At 49.0% G+C, this 17,532-nt stretch overlaps 5 protein-coding genes across 5 annotated transcripts; 2 read left to right on the top strand and 3 right to left on the bottom strand.

Annotated features, from left to right (window-relative positions):
* Positions 1-203: 203 nt before the first annotated feature.
* LTR84_000710 (uncharacterized protein) lies at positions 204-1,981 on the top strand (the record flags this gene model as incomplete). Its single annotated transcript, XM_064844340.1, has 5 exons — positions 204-911; positions 960-1,183; positions 1,238-1,334; positions 1,394-1,603; positions 1,667-1,981. 5 exons carry the CDS (start codon positions 204-206, stop codon positions 1,979-1,981), a joined length of 1,554 nt encoding a protein of 517 aa, XP_064712200.1.
* A 340-nt stretch (positions 1,982-2,321) lies between these two features.
* On the bottom strand, positions 2,322-3,050 carry LTR84_000709 (uncharacterized protein; the record flags this gene model as incomplete). Its single annotated transcript, XM_064844339.1, has 1 exon — positions 2,322-3,050. One exon carries the CDS (start codon positions 3,048-3,050, stop codon positions 2,322-2,324), a length of 729 nt encoding a protein of 242 aa, XP_064712199.1.
* Positions 3,051-4,496: 1,446 nt separating this feature from the next.
* LTR84_000708 (uncharacterized protein) lies at positions 4,497-9,855 on the bottom strand (the record flags this gene model as incomplete). Its single annotated transcript, XM_064844338.1, has 4 exons — positions 4,497-5,767; positions 6,098-6,106; positions 6,155-6,410; positions 6,511-9,855. 4 exons carry the CDS (start codon positions 9,853-9,855, stop codon positions 4,497-4,499), a joined length of 4,881 nt encoding a protein of 1,626 aa, XP_064712198.1.
* A 1,339-nt stretch (positions 9,856-11,194) lies between these two features.
* LTR84_000707 (uncharacterized protein) lies at positions 11,195-12,859 on the bottom strand (the record flags this gene model as incomplete). Its single annotated transcript, XM_064844337.1, has 1 exon — positions 11,195-12,859. The coding sequence occupies one exon, from the start codon at positions 12,857-12,859 to the stop codon at positions 11,195-11,197; it is 1,665 nt and encodes a 554-aa protein (XP_064712197.1).
* Positions 12,860-13,551: 692 nt separating this feature from the next.
* On the top strand, positions 13,552-17,223 carry LTR84_000706 (uncharacterized protein; the record flags this gene model as incomplete). The annotated part of the gene is made up of 1 exon (XM_064844336.1): positions 13,552-17,223. The coding sequence occupies one exon, from the start codon at positions 13,552-13,554 to the stop codon at positions 17,221-17,223; it is 3,672 nt and encodes a 1,223-aa protein (XP_064712196.1).
* Between the last annotated feature and the right edge of the window lie 309 nt (positions 17,224-17,532).

Genomic DNA, 17,532 nt, shown 5'->3' with positions numbered 1-17,532 from the left:
GCCCCCACGGGGCACAGTGGTCGGTTCCGTTGCCCCAAAAACACTAAATCTCGGTTCCGTGGTTTAAGCTTTGCATATGTATACCCATACCTACTCCGTCTTTCTCAAGCAGATATAAAAGCCTGCGTCGATGCAACTCATGATCCTTGAAGAAATCCAGGATCTTTGGGGAAAAAAATCCGTTCATAACTAGCTCTTACACCATGACAGCATCGAAGGAAGTCGAGGCAGCAACGTCCCATCCCGGCCACATTGAAGATGGCCCTCACAAGCACGCCGAAGTACTCGGAGCTTCTCATGAAACCGTGGTCATCGACGAGGACCTCTCTCGAAGAATAGTGAGGAAATTTGACTATCGGATCTTGATCTTGTTCCTCATCATCAACCTGTTCTCATTCATTGACCGGGTGAACATCGGCAATGCAAGGCTGCTGGGTTTAGAGAAAGATCTACAGCTGGGTGTTGGCCTTCGATACAATATTGCATTGATGTGTCTATTCGTCTCATACTGTGTGGTGGAATTGCCCTCCAATATCGCGTGCAAATACTTCGGTGGCAATATCTGGATCCCTTCCCTGGTGTTCTCTTTTGGGCTCATCACGACGTTGACAAGCCTCGTTGAAACTCGCGAAAGCTTATATGCGGTCCGATTCCTTCTCGGCTGTGTGGAAGGCGGTATCAGTCCTGGGCTTGTGTGGATGCTCTCACAATTGTTAGTATTCTCGGACTTCGTAAAAGTATGGACCACTGATTACAGCAGTTATCGTCGACAAGAGCTTGGCTTTCGCACCAGTATCTATATTTCAGCAGCCTCTGCCAGTGGCGCATTTGGAGGTCTTCTAGCCATCGGGCTTAGCAAAATCCCACAATGGGGTCTCATCCATACGTGGAGGAATATCTACTTTTTCGAGGTGATATGTTCCGGAAGTGAAAATACAATGTCACTAATACATCTTAAGGGCATAATCTCACTCATAATCGCAGTAGCTGCGTACTTCATGATCCCTGCTGGACCCGAAACAGCCAAGTTCCTCACCGAAGAAGAGAAAATCACCGCTGTAAACAGACTGCTTGCTGATTCCGTGGGCACCACCGAGGGTGGGCGCACACGCCTCAAGCACGTCTGGCAGGCTTTGAGCAGTGTGCATGTCCTCGGCTGCGCATTTGGTTTTTTTCTCTCAAAGTCTGACCTCCTCCAAATCCAGTCTTGTTGACTATATACTGACATGATCCTAAGCACTGTCGCCCAATCGTTCGGAGTCTTTGCCCCATCAATCATCCGAGGCATGGGCTATTCGAACACGGACGCCCAGCTCCTCTCCGTGGGACCTTACGTGAGTGTCCATCACCTCTGAACTCTCCGATCAATCTGTGAAAACTGACTGCGAACAAGGCTGTTGCCTGCTTCTTCTCGATTGGAGTTGGATATCTATCAGACCGCTACAAGAAGAGAGCTTTAGTCATCGTCTGTACCGCACCATTTTCCATTGCCGGATTCTTCATGCTCGAATTCCTCCCGAACGACAGACCCGCCGCGAAATACGGCGCACTATATCTCGCTGCAACTGGCCTATATGCTTTTGTTCCAATCTGGCTGACCTGGGTGAATACACCCTACCCTACCACCTCGAAACCCAGCTGCATCTGCTGACTAACACCATTCCAGGCCGTCAACAACTGCGCAACAGCAACTGTACGAGCGGCCTGCTCGGGCATCGTCTTCACGCTGGGTAGTGTCGGAGGCGTCTTGGCGCCGTGGATGTTCCTCCCCAAGGACGCACCGGCCTATCGCAAAGGACATGCGATCCTGGTTTCGTTCCTCTGTGGAAGCTGGGCGTGCGCGATTGTCTTGTGGATGTACTGCAAGTGGGAGAATCGCCAGCGAGACATGGGCAAGCGAGATCATCGCCTCCAAGGCCTCACCAGGGAGCAGGAGTTGGAGCTCAGCTCCAATCATCCGGCCTTCAGGTACTTGGTCTGAAAAGGGTGTAGATTGGTGAGATGGATCGGAGGAAGCCTTGGCGAAAAACAGTTGGATTATTTCCAGATGATCCATTGATGTATTACTTTCTGAGACTGTCTATCAATAATACCCTTTGAGGGACAATCATATCGACAAGGAGCGTCTCGATATGTTAGGTCCCAAAAACGCCCAAGCCATGTATGACGCCCTCCATTTTCCAAGCGCCGCCCCAAACCGGACCCATACTTTCCGAATCATGTACGGAGACATTCCACGCTATGCAGTATTTCCATCGCCGCCACACCAATTCGTTGCAACCATGTCTCATTGAGCCGTACTGGGACCGATAACAACAGATTTACTGCGGGTCAGCGACGAACTTCGGATCACAGATGATCTTCTCGATCTTAGTGTCGGCGTTGAAAGTCCACTCGCCAGCACCGCCATCGGCGAAGGTGATATCAGTGACACCGTTACGCTTGACAGTGACGGGCTTGCCAGCCTTGTCTAGAACCTGGCATCGCTGGGTCTGGACGGCGACAAACTCACCGACCTTCAACTCGACGGTCTTGTACGGCCCAACTGAACCATTGGGGCTGGTCTTCTCGAGAACACCAGCTTTGAAATCCGTCTGGCTGGTGGTCTCGGTCAGGATATTACTGAGGATGACTTTCAGGTTGAGTCGGTCGTCGTCAGGGCTGATTTTTTTGAATTTCGGGTCGCAGGTGATGCTGCTGACCTTGGATGGCTCGCGTAGCGTCCAGGCGCCTGCACCGCCGTCGGCGAAGGTGATGTCGACGTTCCCGCCTCGAAGAACGACGATGGGCTTCTTGTCGACGTCGACGATCTGGCAGCGCAGGTCTTGCAGGTCAACGTCTGCGCCGAGGGTCAAGTTGACTGTGGTGAAAGGGCCATCCGCGACAGAGATAGTCTGAGGAAGCTGCTCGCCGAACTTCGAGTCAGTGTTCAGCGTCTTGCCGTTGGAGAGGGAGACCGTGATTGATGTGTCGGCGGCCCGAGCAGCGTAATGTGGGAGGGCACGAGTGCCGCTGATGGCAAGGAAGGAAAGAGCTAAACTGTAGTGCATTCTTAATGTCGGGAACTGATATTATATTCCTCAAGAGGTGTTTTTGCAGAGGGATGTAGGATTGTTCCGTTGATATGTATGGTGCTGGTTAGAGACTTTGGATTAATTTGTATGTAAACAAAGAATTAAGAAGAAACAGATAAAAAGAACTTGCTGGGTTGGGTTTGGATGATGTTGATTTTGAATGAAAGATAAATCGTCAACGCGCAACCACAACACAGTATATATATACAAGGTAGTATGTCTTGAAGAGCATCTGATTAACCTACCAGCCCCCGAAATAGCAACTTCGATATCACTGATCATGCCGGCACTCTGGAGGAGCTTCTGGGCGGTCCCGCTCGTAAGCTGTACCGGCCGAGATCATGCCTTGCCATGAGGCAGATCCCTTCCAAGAATCATATATTGTGTCCATATTGCGCACCATGGCTTATTGTAATCCCCATAAGGGCTAATAAAACCCAAATTGGTGTCCCCGAAGAAATCATATCTCAAATAGGCAGGCACTGCTGCCGCGCCAATAAACTCCAGAGTCATGGAACGTCTGACCAGAATGACATCATCGTCAAAGAATGGTCTGGATCTCTGGAGAGCTTGTAGAGCCGGCTTATGCGAATGTCCCTTTAGAGAGATATGTGGACCTCTCGTTAACCAATGCTCAAGGCATTGTCAATTTGTGATGGGCAACAAAGCCTCATCGCCAAGAAGGGGATTCCAAGTCCCAAGAGCTGAGCCTCTACCCTTGGTGAGTTTGCTTTGCCATCGGGGACGGACTACTACTGATGGCACCGATCGGGTAGGGGGTAGCTTCCAATTATGTAACGGCGTGTCGGGTGTTGATATGTAAGCTCAATAATAATGTAAGATTGAAAGAATTGGCAGTTCACCAAGTTAGTACCCAGGTAATTAGTTAGCTTGTCAATGCAACTTGAATGATTTTTGTTCCGATCCCGAATGAGCACCTGGGTCAATAAGCTGGTTGTGGAAAGTGGACTTACTGAGACCGGTGTCTCTATCTTCAAGTTGGGGTAGCAATGAGGAGCCGCATCAACCGCCCGCCTCGTCAGATGAGAATCGAGAAAATGTCATGTTGAATGACTTCACCATGTCTGAATTACTGGGAATTCTTGACACCACCATCTGGCCCTTTGCTACCAGCTGCGTGCAATAACAAGCGGCGACTGAGGAGATCCACATGTCAGAATGACTTCAGTTGCAATCGTCACGTATATCATAAGGCCACAGCCCTTACTTCCGGGGCATTTGGGCTTGATCTATCCTTGACCACAAACCGACATGAATTGTCCGAGTGCTGTTCTTAGTAAATTTGACACGTACTCCATCCAGCCACATCCGCGGCCAATCCTTTCTTACCTCCTTCCCTGCTCGATTATATTCGTACATACATGGCTTGGCAATCCCCGCTCTGGTGCAATGGGTGGTCTTTCACAAGCCGAGCTTTCTCATAGCGACCAGAAATTTCTCCCTATTCTCCAGATCCTTCATTTCTCGTTCATTCTTGAGAGTTTCCACATCTTGCTTACTCTCTTCAGTGGAATCTTCCTCGACCCCTTCCTCAGCTTCTTGCTCAACCTCTTGCTTCATCTCTTGGCAATGGTCACTTCCTGGTGTTTCAGCGAGGCGCTGGACAAGGGTACGGGCCTCAGACACAGGAGATTCCTTTTCAGTCGTGACCTGTGCAACACCGGAATAAGATACCGATTTCCCTCCTGGGAGCGCAGGTCGATTCGTGTTGAGACGCAAATGCATCACCTTGAGAAACTCTGCTTCGCGAAGTGGTTTTGCGGGTTCGTTGATCTCAGGTGTACTGGGCAATATGATTCCACAACCTGGACAACCCCGTGGAAATGTCTTTCTCGAATAGATATGCATTTGAGGGCACGTTATCAATCCACCAAGCTCGTGCTGGCTCCAGGACTTTTCGATTGTTCGAGTCGACTCATTGCTGATATCGGGTATGTCCCCAACCTCGTCAGTTTCCACTGACAAAAAGTAGTCCTGAAATCCTCCGAGGGTGTTGATAAAGGCGTTTCGACCGGTAAAATCAGGGTCATCCTCCTCCAACATCATTTGCAGCTCATTGATGGCAGAGTGCACCGGCAGGGCACTAGCACTGCCATATCCCAGGCGTGAAAGTCTCAAGCTGGCCTCGGTCGCAAACATGAGAAATTGTGTTTTTTGGAGCCGCAACTCAGCCTCGAGTGGTTGGGCTGACGTTACATGACGTCTAGACAGAGCCTTTTGACAATATGTCACACAAGCATGTGATTGCTTGACAACAAATTGTAGCATCTTGACTCCTTGTCTCTGCACACCTTGGGAAGGGTCGGCCAACTTCACCATAAGGCGTGCTAACTTCAGATCATCCGCAATCCGCAGTGACATTGCTCTGTATTCCAAAACGTCAAATCGTGTTTGGAACAACATCGCATAAGAAGGCACGCGGCGAGCCATGACAACGTGCAGGCTTTGCAAGCTCTCCTCGACTGGAATAATGATCTCATTCCTATATCTGACAATAGATTTGTGCAGTTCAATTACTTCTCTCTGACGTTGAAGAATGTGTCGAGTGTTGGCAAGTGCGGCCAAAGGATTGGGACGAATTTCAGAAATAAAGGTCTCCAAGCTGTCTGACAATGATTGCTGGAAGAATTCGACAGACTCGGTGAAACGGTACATTCTCCAACCCATCTTTGCTAAGAGAAGGTCAAGTGTTTGGGCGAAAGTGGCCATTCTCTGAATAGCTGAATACCGATGCACTGATGGGCATGGTTTTCCACATGTACATTTAGGCTCTTGGAGCTGCAGACCACGGGCATGAGTATTGATACACTGTATAGCCCCATCCAAGTCAATGTGATAGAATTCTTGACGATTCTCCTGGTCCAGGACTTTGAGACGGACCATATGTCCACAATCAGGCATATACAAAACAGGACTTCTGGGTTTTCTACCCGAAGTGCATTGAGGACAGATTCCTGGTGGAGGACAAGGTTCATTGTGGAGTGAAGGGCAAGTATGCCCACAGAGGAGAACTATTTCAACAATTAGCATGGACCTCAATTTCTGAAAACAGAGCAGACTGGCCTTTCTCACATGGGCGTGAGCACGGAAGACTAGGGTTCGGAAGGCAACAAATGATGTTCGTTGCACTTTCGTGCTCACATTTGCGAGAAGGCAACTTGATGCAAGGGTCGCAAGCTTCCGAACAGCGATTTTTGCATGGCCCATGTTCACAGCTCTTGGTGCATTGTTCGAGACAAGCAGCTGGGCAAGCTCGCCCAGTATGGCAAGCTGACTTACAAAGATGACCACAACGTTTAGGCCAACCGCAGATCTCTGGGCATGGCAAATGCTTCTTGGTATCGGTGCAGCGCCGACAACTGCCCTGACAAGGATGGCCACAAGGAAGAGTTTTACCGCACGTATCTGGACAAACCGTGATTCCATCGTGATCCTCGCCACAAAGAATGTTCAAGTCATGACCACATTCGAGTGTTGTCTTCTTGACGACCACAGCACATTTGGATTCAGCCCCTGAGCAAAGCTTCTTGCCCTCGTGTCCGCAAGGAAGCGTAAGATCATCGATCGAAAGCTCACATTCTTTGCAAGTCTGATAGCATAACTTCGTACATTTGTGGCCGCAGGGAAATACTCGGTCACACTCTTCTTGGCATGCTAGACGCTCGTGGAGAGCGGATGGATGACAATTCTGCACACATTGGTGGCCGCAATCAAGAACCTCTTCGCAAATGAATGAACACTCTTTGATTGTTGCAAAGTCTGATGGCTGTTTGACAGCCGCGTTAGTCTCTGGATGTCTGTGGCAGCCAGTTTCTATGCTGGCACCGATATTTTGATTGAACGACGCAATGACACTCATCCACATAGGAACTTGTGATAGTGTTCGCGAGTTTCCGATGATATAGAATCCCTCACGGGCACGACTGCAAGCAACATTGATACGGTTGAGGGTTTTCAAAAAGCCAGCTGGACCACCACTTCGTACAGTGCTCAAGACGATGATTTTGGCTTCCTCGCCTTGAAAGTTGTCAACCGTAGTGAGTCTGAGCATGTCAGAAATAGCAATTTCATCTTTGCAGACTCTGCCATCTTCGCCTAAATCGAGCAAGTCCTGAGTAAGCAGCTCTTGACGGTCCTTGTCATTAAGCCAGACATTACAAGTTATTGAGAGGCGTCTGACGAGCTCGGCCAGCTGACCCGAGTATGGAGTGAGAACTGCGATCTCCCCTTGGGCGTAATTTCCTCCTTTCAGCAAGTATTCCACAAGACCTGCCACCATTTCAACTTCATGAAGGTTTGCGTGCGACTTCAAATCATCAGATGCTTCAAGTTCCGGAACACGATGGTCCCACCAGAACATTCTCTGCTTAAGACCATAGATTTGTGACCGATCGTAGGTCGACTGGTGGTCTTTGAGGAAAGGATAAGTCAGGCGCGTAATGTTTGCGATATCCGGGTGCATACGACGTTGAATATCAAGTTGGCTTGAAGGAAGTGTTGATAAGGCAGGATCTCTTGGGAACATGAGACGCTCCAGCAGCGACTCGTCAAGCCGGTACCGAGAACCCAGATCGGTTTCCAGAGTTAGCGATTGTTCATTTAGCTCTGGACGTAATTGAAGCGGGTCACCAATGAAAATGGCGTGCTGAAGTGTCGGAAGGAGTGAACAAAGAGTGTGAGGCTCCATAACTTCGCCGGCTTCTTCGCAGGCCATAATTTCAATCCCAAGGGATTCCAGTACATCTCTTCTGCTGGCACATGCAGTTGTTGTCAGGCCAATGACCTTATGTGCAAGCATTGTTCTAGCATCTCTCTGGTCTCTGATCTTTTTGATTTTGGTAGAATAATCCTGAAAGGTCCAGTATAGGGCAGTGAGTTTGTGAGCGACTTGCTCAGCGTCGATGTCAAGTTCCCATTCGTGGAGCAGCCTCAAACGTTCGGTCAGAGGAAAATTCCAGACACTGCCAATTCCGACCGCATCATTTTGAGCAATTGCTTTCTCGGAGATGTCAAGGAGGACACTTTCGACGTCGATGGATGCACCTTTGTCATGGCTCAATGAAACCTGAGCAAATCGCGATGCAAGTTCCACATGCAGACTTTTCAAGCTATCCAAGTCACCACCCGTAGACCAGTATTCAAAGGTGAACGACCGTCCAATGTGATTGTCACTGCTTGCGCAGAATTGTGCATAAATTCCAGGACTATTCCTCTCAAGGCTGTCTTTGATGAAGTGCCACCCAACAAAGCCGAGCCGACGTTGAGACGAGATGGCCTTGCACATGTCATCCAAATCACCTAACGCATCATTCTTTTCACTTTTCGCAAAGTCAAAAGCTTGAGTCTCTTCCCTCGTAGAGCGGGCCATTTTCTTACGGTTTCTGAGATTGATACCTTCAGTCCATTCTTCTTTGCTACCACGACCGACCCGTAGGATGTCGCCGACCCCAGCGTCACGCAATTCTCCTAGAAACTTATCAAGTGCATGATTTGTCAAGCACACGAGGAGAATTGGCTTAGAGTTTGCTCTTGACTGGAGAAGTGTCTTGGCCAACTGGACCGCTAAAAATGTCTTTCCACACCCAGGCGGACCTTGGGTAAAGGCAAATTCACGAGACAAACTGTCACGGAAGGCGATAGCTTGTCCTTTGTCCAGTGTGGTTTCATCTTGCAGAGAACGGATGATCTTGTCATCGCTGAGGTTTTCGACTGTGAGTGACTTGATAGCACAATTATGAGGAACAATGCCCTTAAGGCTGTAGGAGAACCCTGGTCTCTGCGTATACCCGGGCGGAGGGACGTCAAAAGTAGATTGGCACTTCTGGGCTTGAGTTTCCACTGTGGGTTGCCACGTTTCATGGAGGCTGAGGGATGGAGCGATGTACTTTGCAAACGAAACATCGTTTTCTTGCATCTTCTGTAGGCGATCCAGGCAGCTGTGAAACCCAGCATACAACACCTTGGGGAACTCTACTAGCACGAGACGGGCGTCGTCACGAAGTCTCAGAGCATGTCGACAGATGTGGTGCACCTGATCACGTGTCGAGGTGAGTGGAAATGAAAGTTGAACAGCCGCTCGAATACCAGCTCCACCAAAAGTGTTCATCGACATGGTGCTTTGTACAAGGTGTACTTCCATGAAGTTGACGGAGAATTCGTTGTTTGAGGCGTCAAGCTCTAGCAAAGCAACCAGCATACCTTCCCGAAAGCGGCCTGAGTCATATATCAATGTACCACGCATGAAGGTTGGGCAATGATAGCTGAGACGGGCCAACATTCCTTTTGTTTGATGTATCAGGAGTTCTTCAACGTGGACATCGTCGTAGATGAAAAACCGGTTACCGGCCTCAGTTTCCTGACGGACATGCTTTTCCTTCAGACCCTGTGGATTCAGGAAGGCCATTTGAGCAGCAGAGTAACAAATATCTCGGATACTCTCAACACTGTCACAGCGCAGCTGTCTGAAGAGCAGGTCAAGATGTCTGTTCATGCCAATTTCGAGGAAGTTGCTTGCCAGTAGGTCTTTCTGAGGCATGTAGATTGGTCTGCTCACGGCAAGTATTTCGTCTGCCGTGGGCAAGATTTGTATGCTGCGATAGTCGACATGGTCATTATCGTGTCGAGGACCAAGGCGTGAGAGATGTCCTGGTCCGTCATCGGTGAATGTGATGTGAGGACGTGGAAGATGCGAGAGGACATTTCTGGAGATGAAACCGTCGCTGTTTGAGGAGGAGGGAGGACGAGCACGTATGCTCTCCATTGTTGAAGAGTAAGAGCAAGGCTTGGATTGATGAATGGAAGGAAGAACAAGACTTGGTCACTTGATGAAGAGAATAACAATTCGATCGGTGAAGAGAAAAAGCAAAGTATAAGTCGATTCATCAAGGGGAGGGAAGTTCAGGATTAGTTTGATCGTCGTCGAAGAAGAAAGATCAAGGGCGAGTTTGCTTGACCGAGAGAGAAAAGCGAAAGAGTGAGTCGCTCGATTGAAAAGATGAAGAGTGGAAAAGAGATTTGGAAAGGTGGGAGGGAGACGTAGACTGCATTCTGTGAGGTAACTGCAGTGGGTGCAGAGCATCTGCACTGGTACTTCTCGGCGTCGGTCACATGGTAAGTCATACCCTAGAAACCCTCTCAACATGCTCCTTCCCTCTGTCGCTGCTGCTGCGCTGCTGCTGCTGCGGTCGCATTGTCATGGCTTGAATCTGCCTGAGTCATGTATACAAATAAACCACGGCCTGGACCCCGCCAGCAGCTGACAGTGATCAGGCCAGATTCACGCTTTCCGCTTCCCGACCGTAATGTGAAGCGTCCTCCGATTTGGTAAGTAGCAGCTCCAAGACAGCAGTTTGAGACTCTGCTGGTGACATATCTGGTGCAGTCGACTTGTTGAATGCACACTCATCTCCGCCATTTCTGATCTTCTTCTCTTGCTGATCCTTGTGTAGGATACCATGGTGGATCAAACACAGCCTCGTGTTTCTCAATGAACGTCTCTGAAGCGCATGTCACGGCACATCAAAGCACGCTAGAGGCCATTGTCTGAGCATCAATCGGGAAAATAACGGTATGAATCAAGGCAGGACATGCACAAATGTCGCAGCTAGCCCATCATAACACCCAATCGCGTCCATGGGCAAGGCACATCAATTTCTCGCTATAGCATGCATTCACGATTGCATGCAGCAAGATTTTCTCTATATAGATGTCATGGTCATTGCCAATGACGAACGAGTTGGCCAATAATGATGATGTGAGGTGAGGTGAAGTTCAGGTTGAAGGACGTGACTCGTGAGAGATTATACATACCAAATAAGCCAGTGCTGCCCCAAACTCCAAAGAAGCAGGTCTGGCGACTCGGAACAATCATAAGCCGGCTCGTTCAAGTCCAGAAAAGACTGCCTAGGTCATTCTCTAAGGGGAATACTCGTATCATAGTATATACTACACTAATCCTACTGGAGGACTTTGCTGAGAGCAGAAAAGTCATCAGTAGCATCGACTTGTGTTCTCAATTGGCCTGTCCTTGAATACTGCCAATACTCCCAAGGTAACACTGATAATAACCAAATCTTCATCATCGATAGAGCCAGTGATGTTCAAACCCTGGAGACATTCCCTGTCCCACTGTAATGATTGCCTCTCATACCTCTCATCCAATGACTAAATGTTCTGGTTTCCTTACCTTCAAGCATCATGTGAAGGTCTTCACGCTCGGGTGGCAATTGGACTCCAAACCCAGGCTTAGGATAGAGTGCAGCATGCTCATCGTAATACCCGTCGTAGCCTTCATCCGCCGCCTCATTTCCACCGACTCCATCTGCATCACCTTGCCCTGGTCCATGCGAAACCGGTGTAACATACGTGGAAGTAAATTGAGCACCAAGACTTCCGCCTGGAGGAAGTGCCTGTACCAGAGTCTCGAAGATGGGCAGGTCGGGTGCCAGATAAGCTCCATCCATGAGAAGAGAGATCAGTTGCTCTTTAGAGAGTGTGTTAAGGTAGGCAAGTTTCTGATCATTATTCAGTAAACGTCCTCCTACGCGTGGTCCGACGTAGACAAATGTTGGCGCGGGAGGTATGGGAGGAGCGACTTTGGCGGGAGCCACAGATCCCTTCACTCGTGATTTGCCTTTTTTCCCGTGGAGGATTCGATCACAATCAGAACAAAACCATTCTGCCTTGGAATCGGACACTGTCTGGCCCGAGATCTGGGGTTCGTGGCAGCGCTGGTGCCAACACTTGTTGCATGCATCACAGAAGACAATGACATTGCCTGCAGGACCATGGCCACGTAAGCAGTGTTCGCAAAGGGCAAATTGTTCTCGGCCACGGTATACCCGACGCTTGATTTTAGGATGGGTTTTGATAGCAGAGGAAGGTGTCACATTTGCCGGGGAATTTGAGGATACAGTTTTGGACACAGGACTGGCAATGACCTTGGTGGTGGGGAGGTTGAGTGGCTTCTGTGTCTGCCGGCCGGACCGGGTATGTGTGGCGATAGGATTATACTCTATGGATGACTCTCGCGAGTCGAGCGAGAGCGAGCTGGAGGAAGACAGCCTAATATTGGGGTTGGATGCTCCAGAATTGATACGCCTCCGCTTAATTGGGAGAGCGTTGTCTGTCGCCGGAGAACCTGCGATATGTAAAGAAGATCCATCTTGTTCTTCGCCCATGTGATACTTTGCATGTCTTGGGCCACGCTTCACCCCAGGTCTTCCACGGCCCAGTCCCTTCCCAGAAACAATCGTCCCGTCTGCGAGCGTATACTTCTTATTTCTTCGAGACGGCCGCGATGGTGTCTCTGTCATGCTAGGTGGCCCCAAGCCAGGGGAATGGTCGGTTGCAACATCAATAGTTGCGCCATCGAGATCGATGGCAGTGTCCAGGGTATCATTCATGGTCCGTGGATGGTCCAAGGACGCAGAGGTTGAGTTACTCTTTGTTGGAAAGTTATCAACGATGAAAGCGGGTCGTGATATTTCCTCAGGCTCAAACGGGTTGCGAGGCAGTTCGAATGTATGACCATGTGGAGGAAACTCGGCAAAGGACCCCTGGTGAAGCCGTCTTGCCTGTGGACGTGCGGACGGATATGGAGCGACGGAGAAATCGACTAATTGGCCATGAAAAGGGTTGAGAGCTTCTGCAGGGCTAGCACCAATGGATGATTGGAAATGAATTTGTGTTTTGGATGAAGAATCATTCGTGCTATCCAAGTTGTTGGCATGGACACCGACTTGAACATGATTGCCGAAGCTCATAGCGGGTCGAGAGGAGGTTGTCTGACCCTCAATGGTGCGAAATAGAAGGGACACGGTGGGGTCCAGCAGACGTGTGCGAAATTCCGTGATTGGAGAACCAAAGGATCAAAATACGACAAACGCCGTTCTAGCTATCATGAACAGAACCACAACATTTCTGTCAAGAAACAAGGCTCGATGATGGACTCCGACAATCACTGGATGTCGCGGTGGTTGCAAATGATGCTGAAATGTTTGATGCCACTTGCCAATCGACCTGTCGAGGTCAGGTCGCTCCTTCGCTTTCGAGTTTCTCCAATTTCAAATCCTGCAAGCCTCCAACACGTGACACCACACTAAGGCCTGAACAAGCATCGATTAGTGGCTTGGCAGTCTCTAATGTTCTGCACGATTCGGTGCGGTGCGCGACGTGCTTCTTCCGCTCCTATGACTCTTGATTGTCACTACAATCATTATTCTACGCACAAGTCGCTCATTTCCCCTCCAAGGTGCAGTTTTCCATGTTGTAATCTGCTTTTACGCAGAACTGGCGCATGTCTCTATCAAAATGCATATCATAGTCCCCCTAGCTCCTTCTCTGTGTCCATGTCCCATGGTGATTCCTTTCAAGTTTCATTCTATCACTTTTCTGCTGTCGCCCTACCCATTCTGCAGCTTGCTCGCAACCACTATTCACGTTTTCACTGTCCACTATGTCTCTTACCTCTGTATTTCTAGTTTCCAACATTCATTGTCCATCTTGTGTCTCCCATGCCCAGCATGTTCTACGTGATATCCCGGATCTTCATTCGCCGCCTCATGTTTCCTTGATTGAGCACACAATTCGGGTCAAACACACCAAATCAGAAACACAACTTCTCATCTTGAACGCCCTACTTAAGGCCGCGTTTGAAGTTCATCATGTCACGACAGTGGACTCATTTGGACGCTCCACCGAGGAGTACGATGTCACTCCAGAACCAGCTACCTCTTCCGCTTCTCGTTCCACCCGGCTCATGTCTAAGGTACAGCGGAAGCATATCAAAAATTGCCAGGCATGTCAACGAGATCCATCTCAGGCCAAGATCAAAAATAGACCCAGGTCCGCCCCGGCAAGTGCCTTGCACTTACGGGACTCCAACAGTGTCTCGATGAGCATCGACACTCCTAAATTCCACAAGCAATCAATTCCCAGTCTTGACGGCACTAGTGACTTCCCAACCGCTCTTTGTTACACTGCTACAATCTCGATTGGTGGGATGACTTGTTCGTCTTGCTCCACAACCATCCGAAAGGCTCTCGGCGATTTAGCCATCGTTAATTCGGTGGATGTCAATCTTGTGGCAAATAGTGTTGTGGTCAGCTATATGGGCCCTGAAGGAAATTTACAGCGAATCGTCCAGGCAATTGAGGACTCTGGGTACGATGCAACAACCCACCACATTGATCATGACGACAGTACTCTGGACGAAAGCAGTACGCTTTTCAGAACATCACTCAGTATCACGGGCATGACTTGTGGTAGCTGTGTTGGAACTATTTCAAATGGTGTTGCTGAATTGGAGTTCGTTCGCTCAGCTGATATTGATCTGGTCGGAAGTAGAGGCACAGTTACATTCAAAGGTCAAGACAACCTCAACGCCATCCTAAGCAAGATCGATGATCTAGGCTATGATGCAGTTGAAGTGGAGACCATGCCACTTTCTGGTCCTAGAATAACTCAGTCTACGGAAAGAAGTGTTCAGATTCAAGTTATGGGCATGTTTTGCAATCACTGTCCGGAAAACCTCAAATCTTCTTTCGCTGGTAGTGCCAATCTCCAACAACACACCTTCAAAGTGACACAATGGCCCACAGTCAATGATCCCATGATCACAATCACTTACAATCCGGCTCCTCCGAAATTGACGGTACGGGAGTTTATCAAGACGATTTCAGATACTCATGAAGCATTCAGTGCAATTGTATATCACCCACCCACCTTGGAAGAAAGATCTCTTCGAATGCAGCAAGCGGAGCAAAAGCACATACTTTTGAGACTGATCTTCACTGCAGTGGTGGCCATACCAAGTTTCATCATTGGTATTGTCTTCATGAGCCTTGTGTCAAAGTCAAATCTCACCAGGAAGTGGTTCGAGCAACCTATCTTGGGTGGAAATGCCATGCGGATAGACTGGGCACTTTTCTTTATCACCACACCGGTCATGTTATATGGCGCCGATATTTTCCATCGTCGAGCATTAAAGGAAATCTGGTCCATGTGGCGACCAAGAAGCACTGTTCCATGGTTGCGAAGGTTCTATCGATTTGGAAGTATGAACCTTTTGATCAGTGCCGGCACTTCGGTGGCATACTTCTCTTCTCTAGCCGTCCTTATCGCTGATGCAACAAGTGACCCTATGCCGACCCATGACGATCGTTCCGCGAATTCTTATTTCGACACAGTCACATTCCTTACATTTTTCATCCTCATTGGCCGTTTTTTGGAGGCATACAGTAAAGCGAAGACTGGAGATGCTGTTGCCATGTTGAGCAAGTTGCGACCATCCGAAGGCCTTCTAGTTGAACAGGGCTCAAACAACCAGTATGCCATTCTTCCTGTGCCTGTCGACCAGTTAGAGATCGGTGACGTGGTGCAGGTCCCTCACGGATCATCTCCTCCCACGGATGGTGTCATAGAACAAGATGGTGCCTTTCTTTTCGATGAAAGTTCATTGACTGGCGAATCCAAACCAGTGAAGAAGTCTTTAGGCGATGATGTCTACTCAGGCTCCGTCAATGTTTCAAGCCCTGTCAGAATCAAAGTTACAGAAATTGATGGTACATCAATGCTTGATCGAATAGTCAATGTTGTTCGCGATGGGCAAGCAAGAAGAGCGCCGATTGAGAGGGTGGCAGATGTTGTGACGGGATACTTCGTACCTGTGATTACTCTGCTCGCGCTTCTGACTTGGGTTATTTGGCTCTCGTTGGGACAATCAGGAACTCTACCATTGGCTTGGCTTGATGTGGATCAGGGCGGCTGGTCATTCTGGTCCCTCAAATTCGCCATTGCCGTCTTCGTCGTGGCATGTCCTTGCGGAATCGGCTTAGCTGCACCCACTGCATTGTTCGTCGGTGGTGGAATGGCAGCCAGCCAAGGTATTCTGGTCCAAGGTGGTGGCGAGGCGTTTCAAGATGCTTCCACTTTGAACACGATAGTATTCGACAAAACCGGAACTCTAACCGAAGGGCAGATGAAGGTTACAGATTTTGAATTGCTTGAATCAGAACAGCTGAAAGGTCTACCCAAGACTGCTATTTTTACCATGTGCCATATAATGGAGAACTCCAGCACTCACCCGATTGCCAAGGCAATTGCAGAGTATACTACCCAGACAGTTTCAACCCTTCAGCTTGAAAGTTCTGAGCTCAAGGAAATACCTGGTCAAGGAATGACAGGCACATTTTCCCTCAAGCAAGACTCTAAAACAATAGTTTATGAGGCCCTCCTTGGAAATGAAGGAATGCTTCACTCACTGAATGACGACCTCGAAGATTCCAGTTCAGATTTGGTGTCAACACCAATAGAGAAGCAGTCCAAGTCACTCTCAATGAGCAAGGATTTCTTTGTCAGCCCAGTTCTGCAGAGGTACCAAGCACTTGGGCGATCTACGTCTATTCTTGCGATTCGGAAAGTATCGAATGACTCGAAAGAACCACGGGAGGAAGGGTGCAAATTCAGACCTGTTGCAATCTTCGCAATTGCGGATCCAATCCGTGCCGAGGCAGTGAATGTGCTTGAAAGTCTACGCTCACTGGGTCTAGATGTCCATATGTGTACTGGAGACAATCATACTACTGCTCTTGCCATTGCAGCTCAACTCGGCATACCGGCCGGGAATGTTCGTGCAGGCGTCTTACCACAAGACAAAGCCGCCTATATCCAAGAACTACAAGGGGTCTCGCCGAACTACACAACTAGCGCTATCCGAAAGCGCAGTGTCGTTGCGTTCGTGGGTGATGGAACAAACGACACACCAGCTTTGTCAGCTGCTGATGTGTCGATCGCCCTGGCCTCTGGATCAGACGTTGCAATGACCACCGCCTCCTTCATCCTCCTCAACTCAGATCTGAAAACAATTTTGTCGCTGGTGAGGTTGGCCAAGAGAGTGTTCCTCAGAGTCAAACTCAACTTCGCGTGGGCTGCTGTGTACAATATTTGCCTTATACCAGTGGCAGCTGGAGTTTTCTTTGCGATTGGTGCTGACGATAACCATGGTGGATGGAGACTGGGTCCTGTCTGGGCGAGCGCCGCCATGGCATTGAGCAGCGTCAGCGTTGTGGCAAGCAGTTTAGCTTTGAAGCTGCCCGAGCTCACACTGAGAAACAAGCAGTCCGAATAGTCCTCGGTCAAGCACATGCTATAGTGGATATTTTATCACTTGGATTGGGTGCTCTTCATATTGAAGAACAGTAGGCATTCAAGGGCTAGATAGTGCCTCTTGAGCACTCAAGTACCGTCTACGTAGAGCTACACAAGCCATGCCAGCCAGTAAAAGACTCATGCTTTGCATTATGTCTAGCTGAATGTTCATTTATCATTATGAAATCTGGTCTACTCTAGAGGTTCGCGTTCAACGCTCTGACTTGTATCGCCGTGCCGTCTTCATCTCCATAACTGCAGCTCTTCATCTCTCTTTACCAGATCAAAA

The sequence above is a fragment of the Exophiala bonariae genome (genome assembly GCF_035927105.1).
Source record: "Exophiala bonariae strain CCFEE 5792 chromosome Unknown scaffold_1, whole genome shotgun sequence".
Taxonomy (NCBI): domain Eukaryota; kingdom Fungi; phylum Ascomycota; class Eurotiomycetes; order Chaetothyriales; family Herpotrichiellaceae; genus Exophiala; species Exophiala bonariae.
Note: the sequence above shows the minus strand (reverse complement) of the source record. Positions and strands in the feature narration are given on the sequence as shown.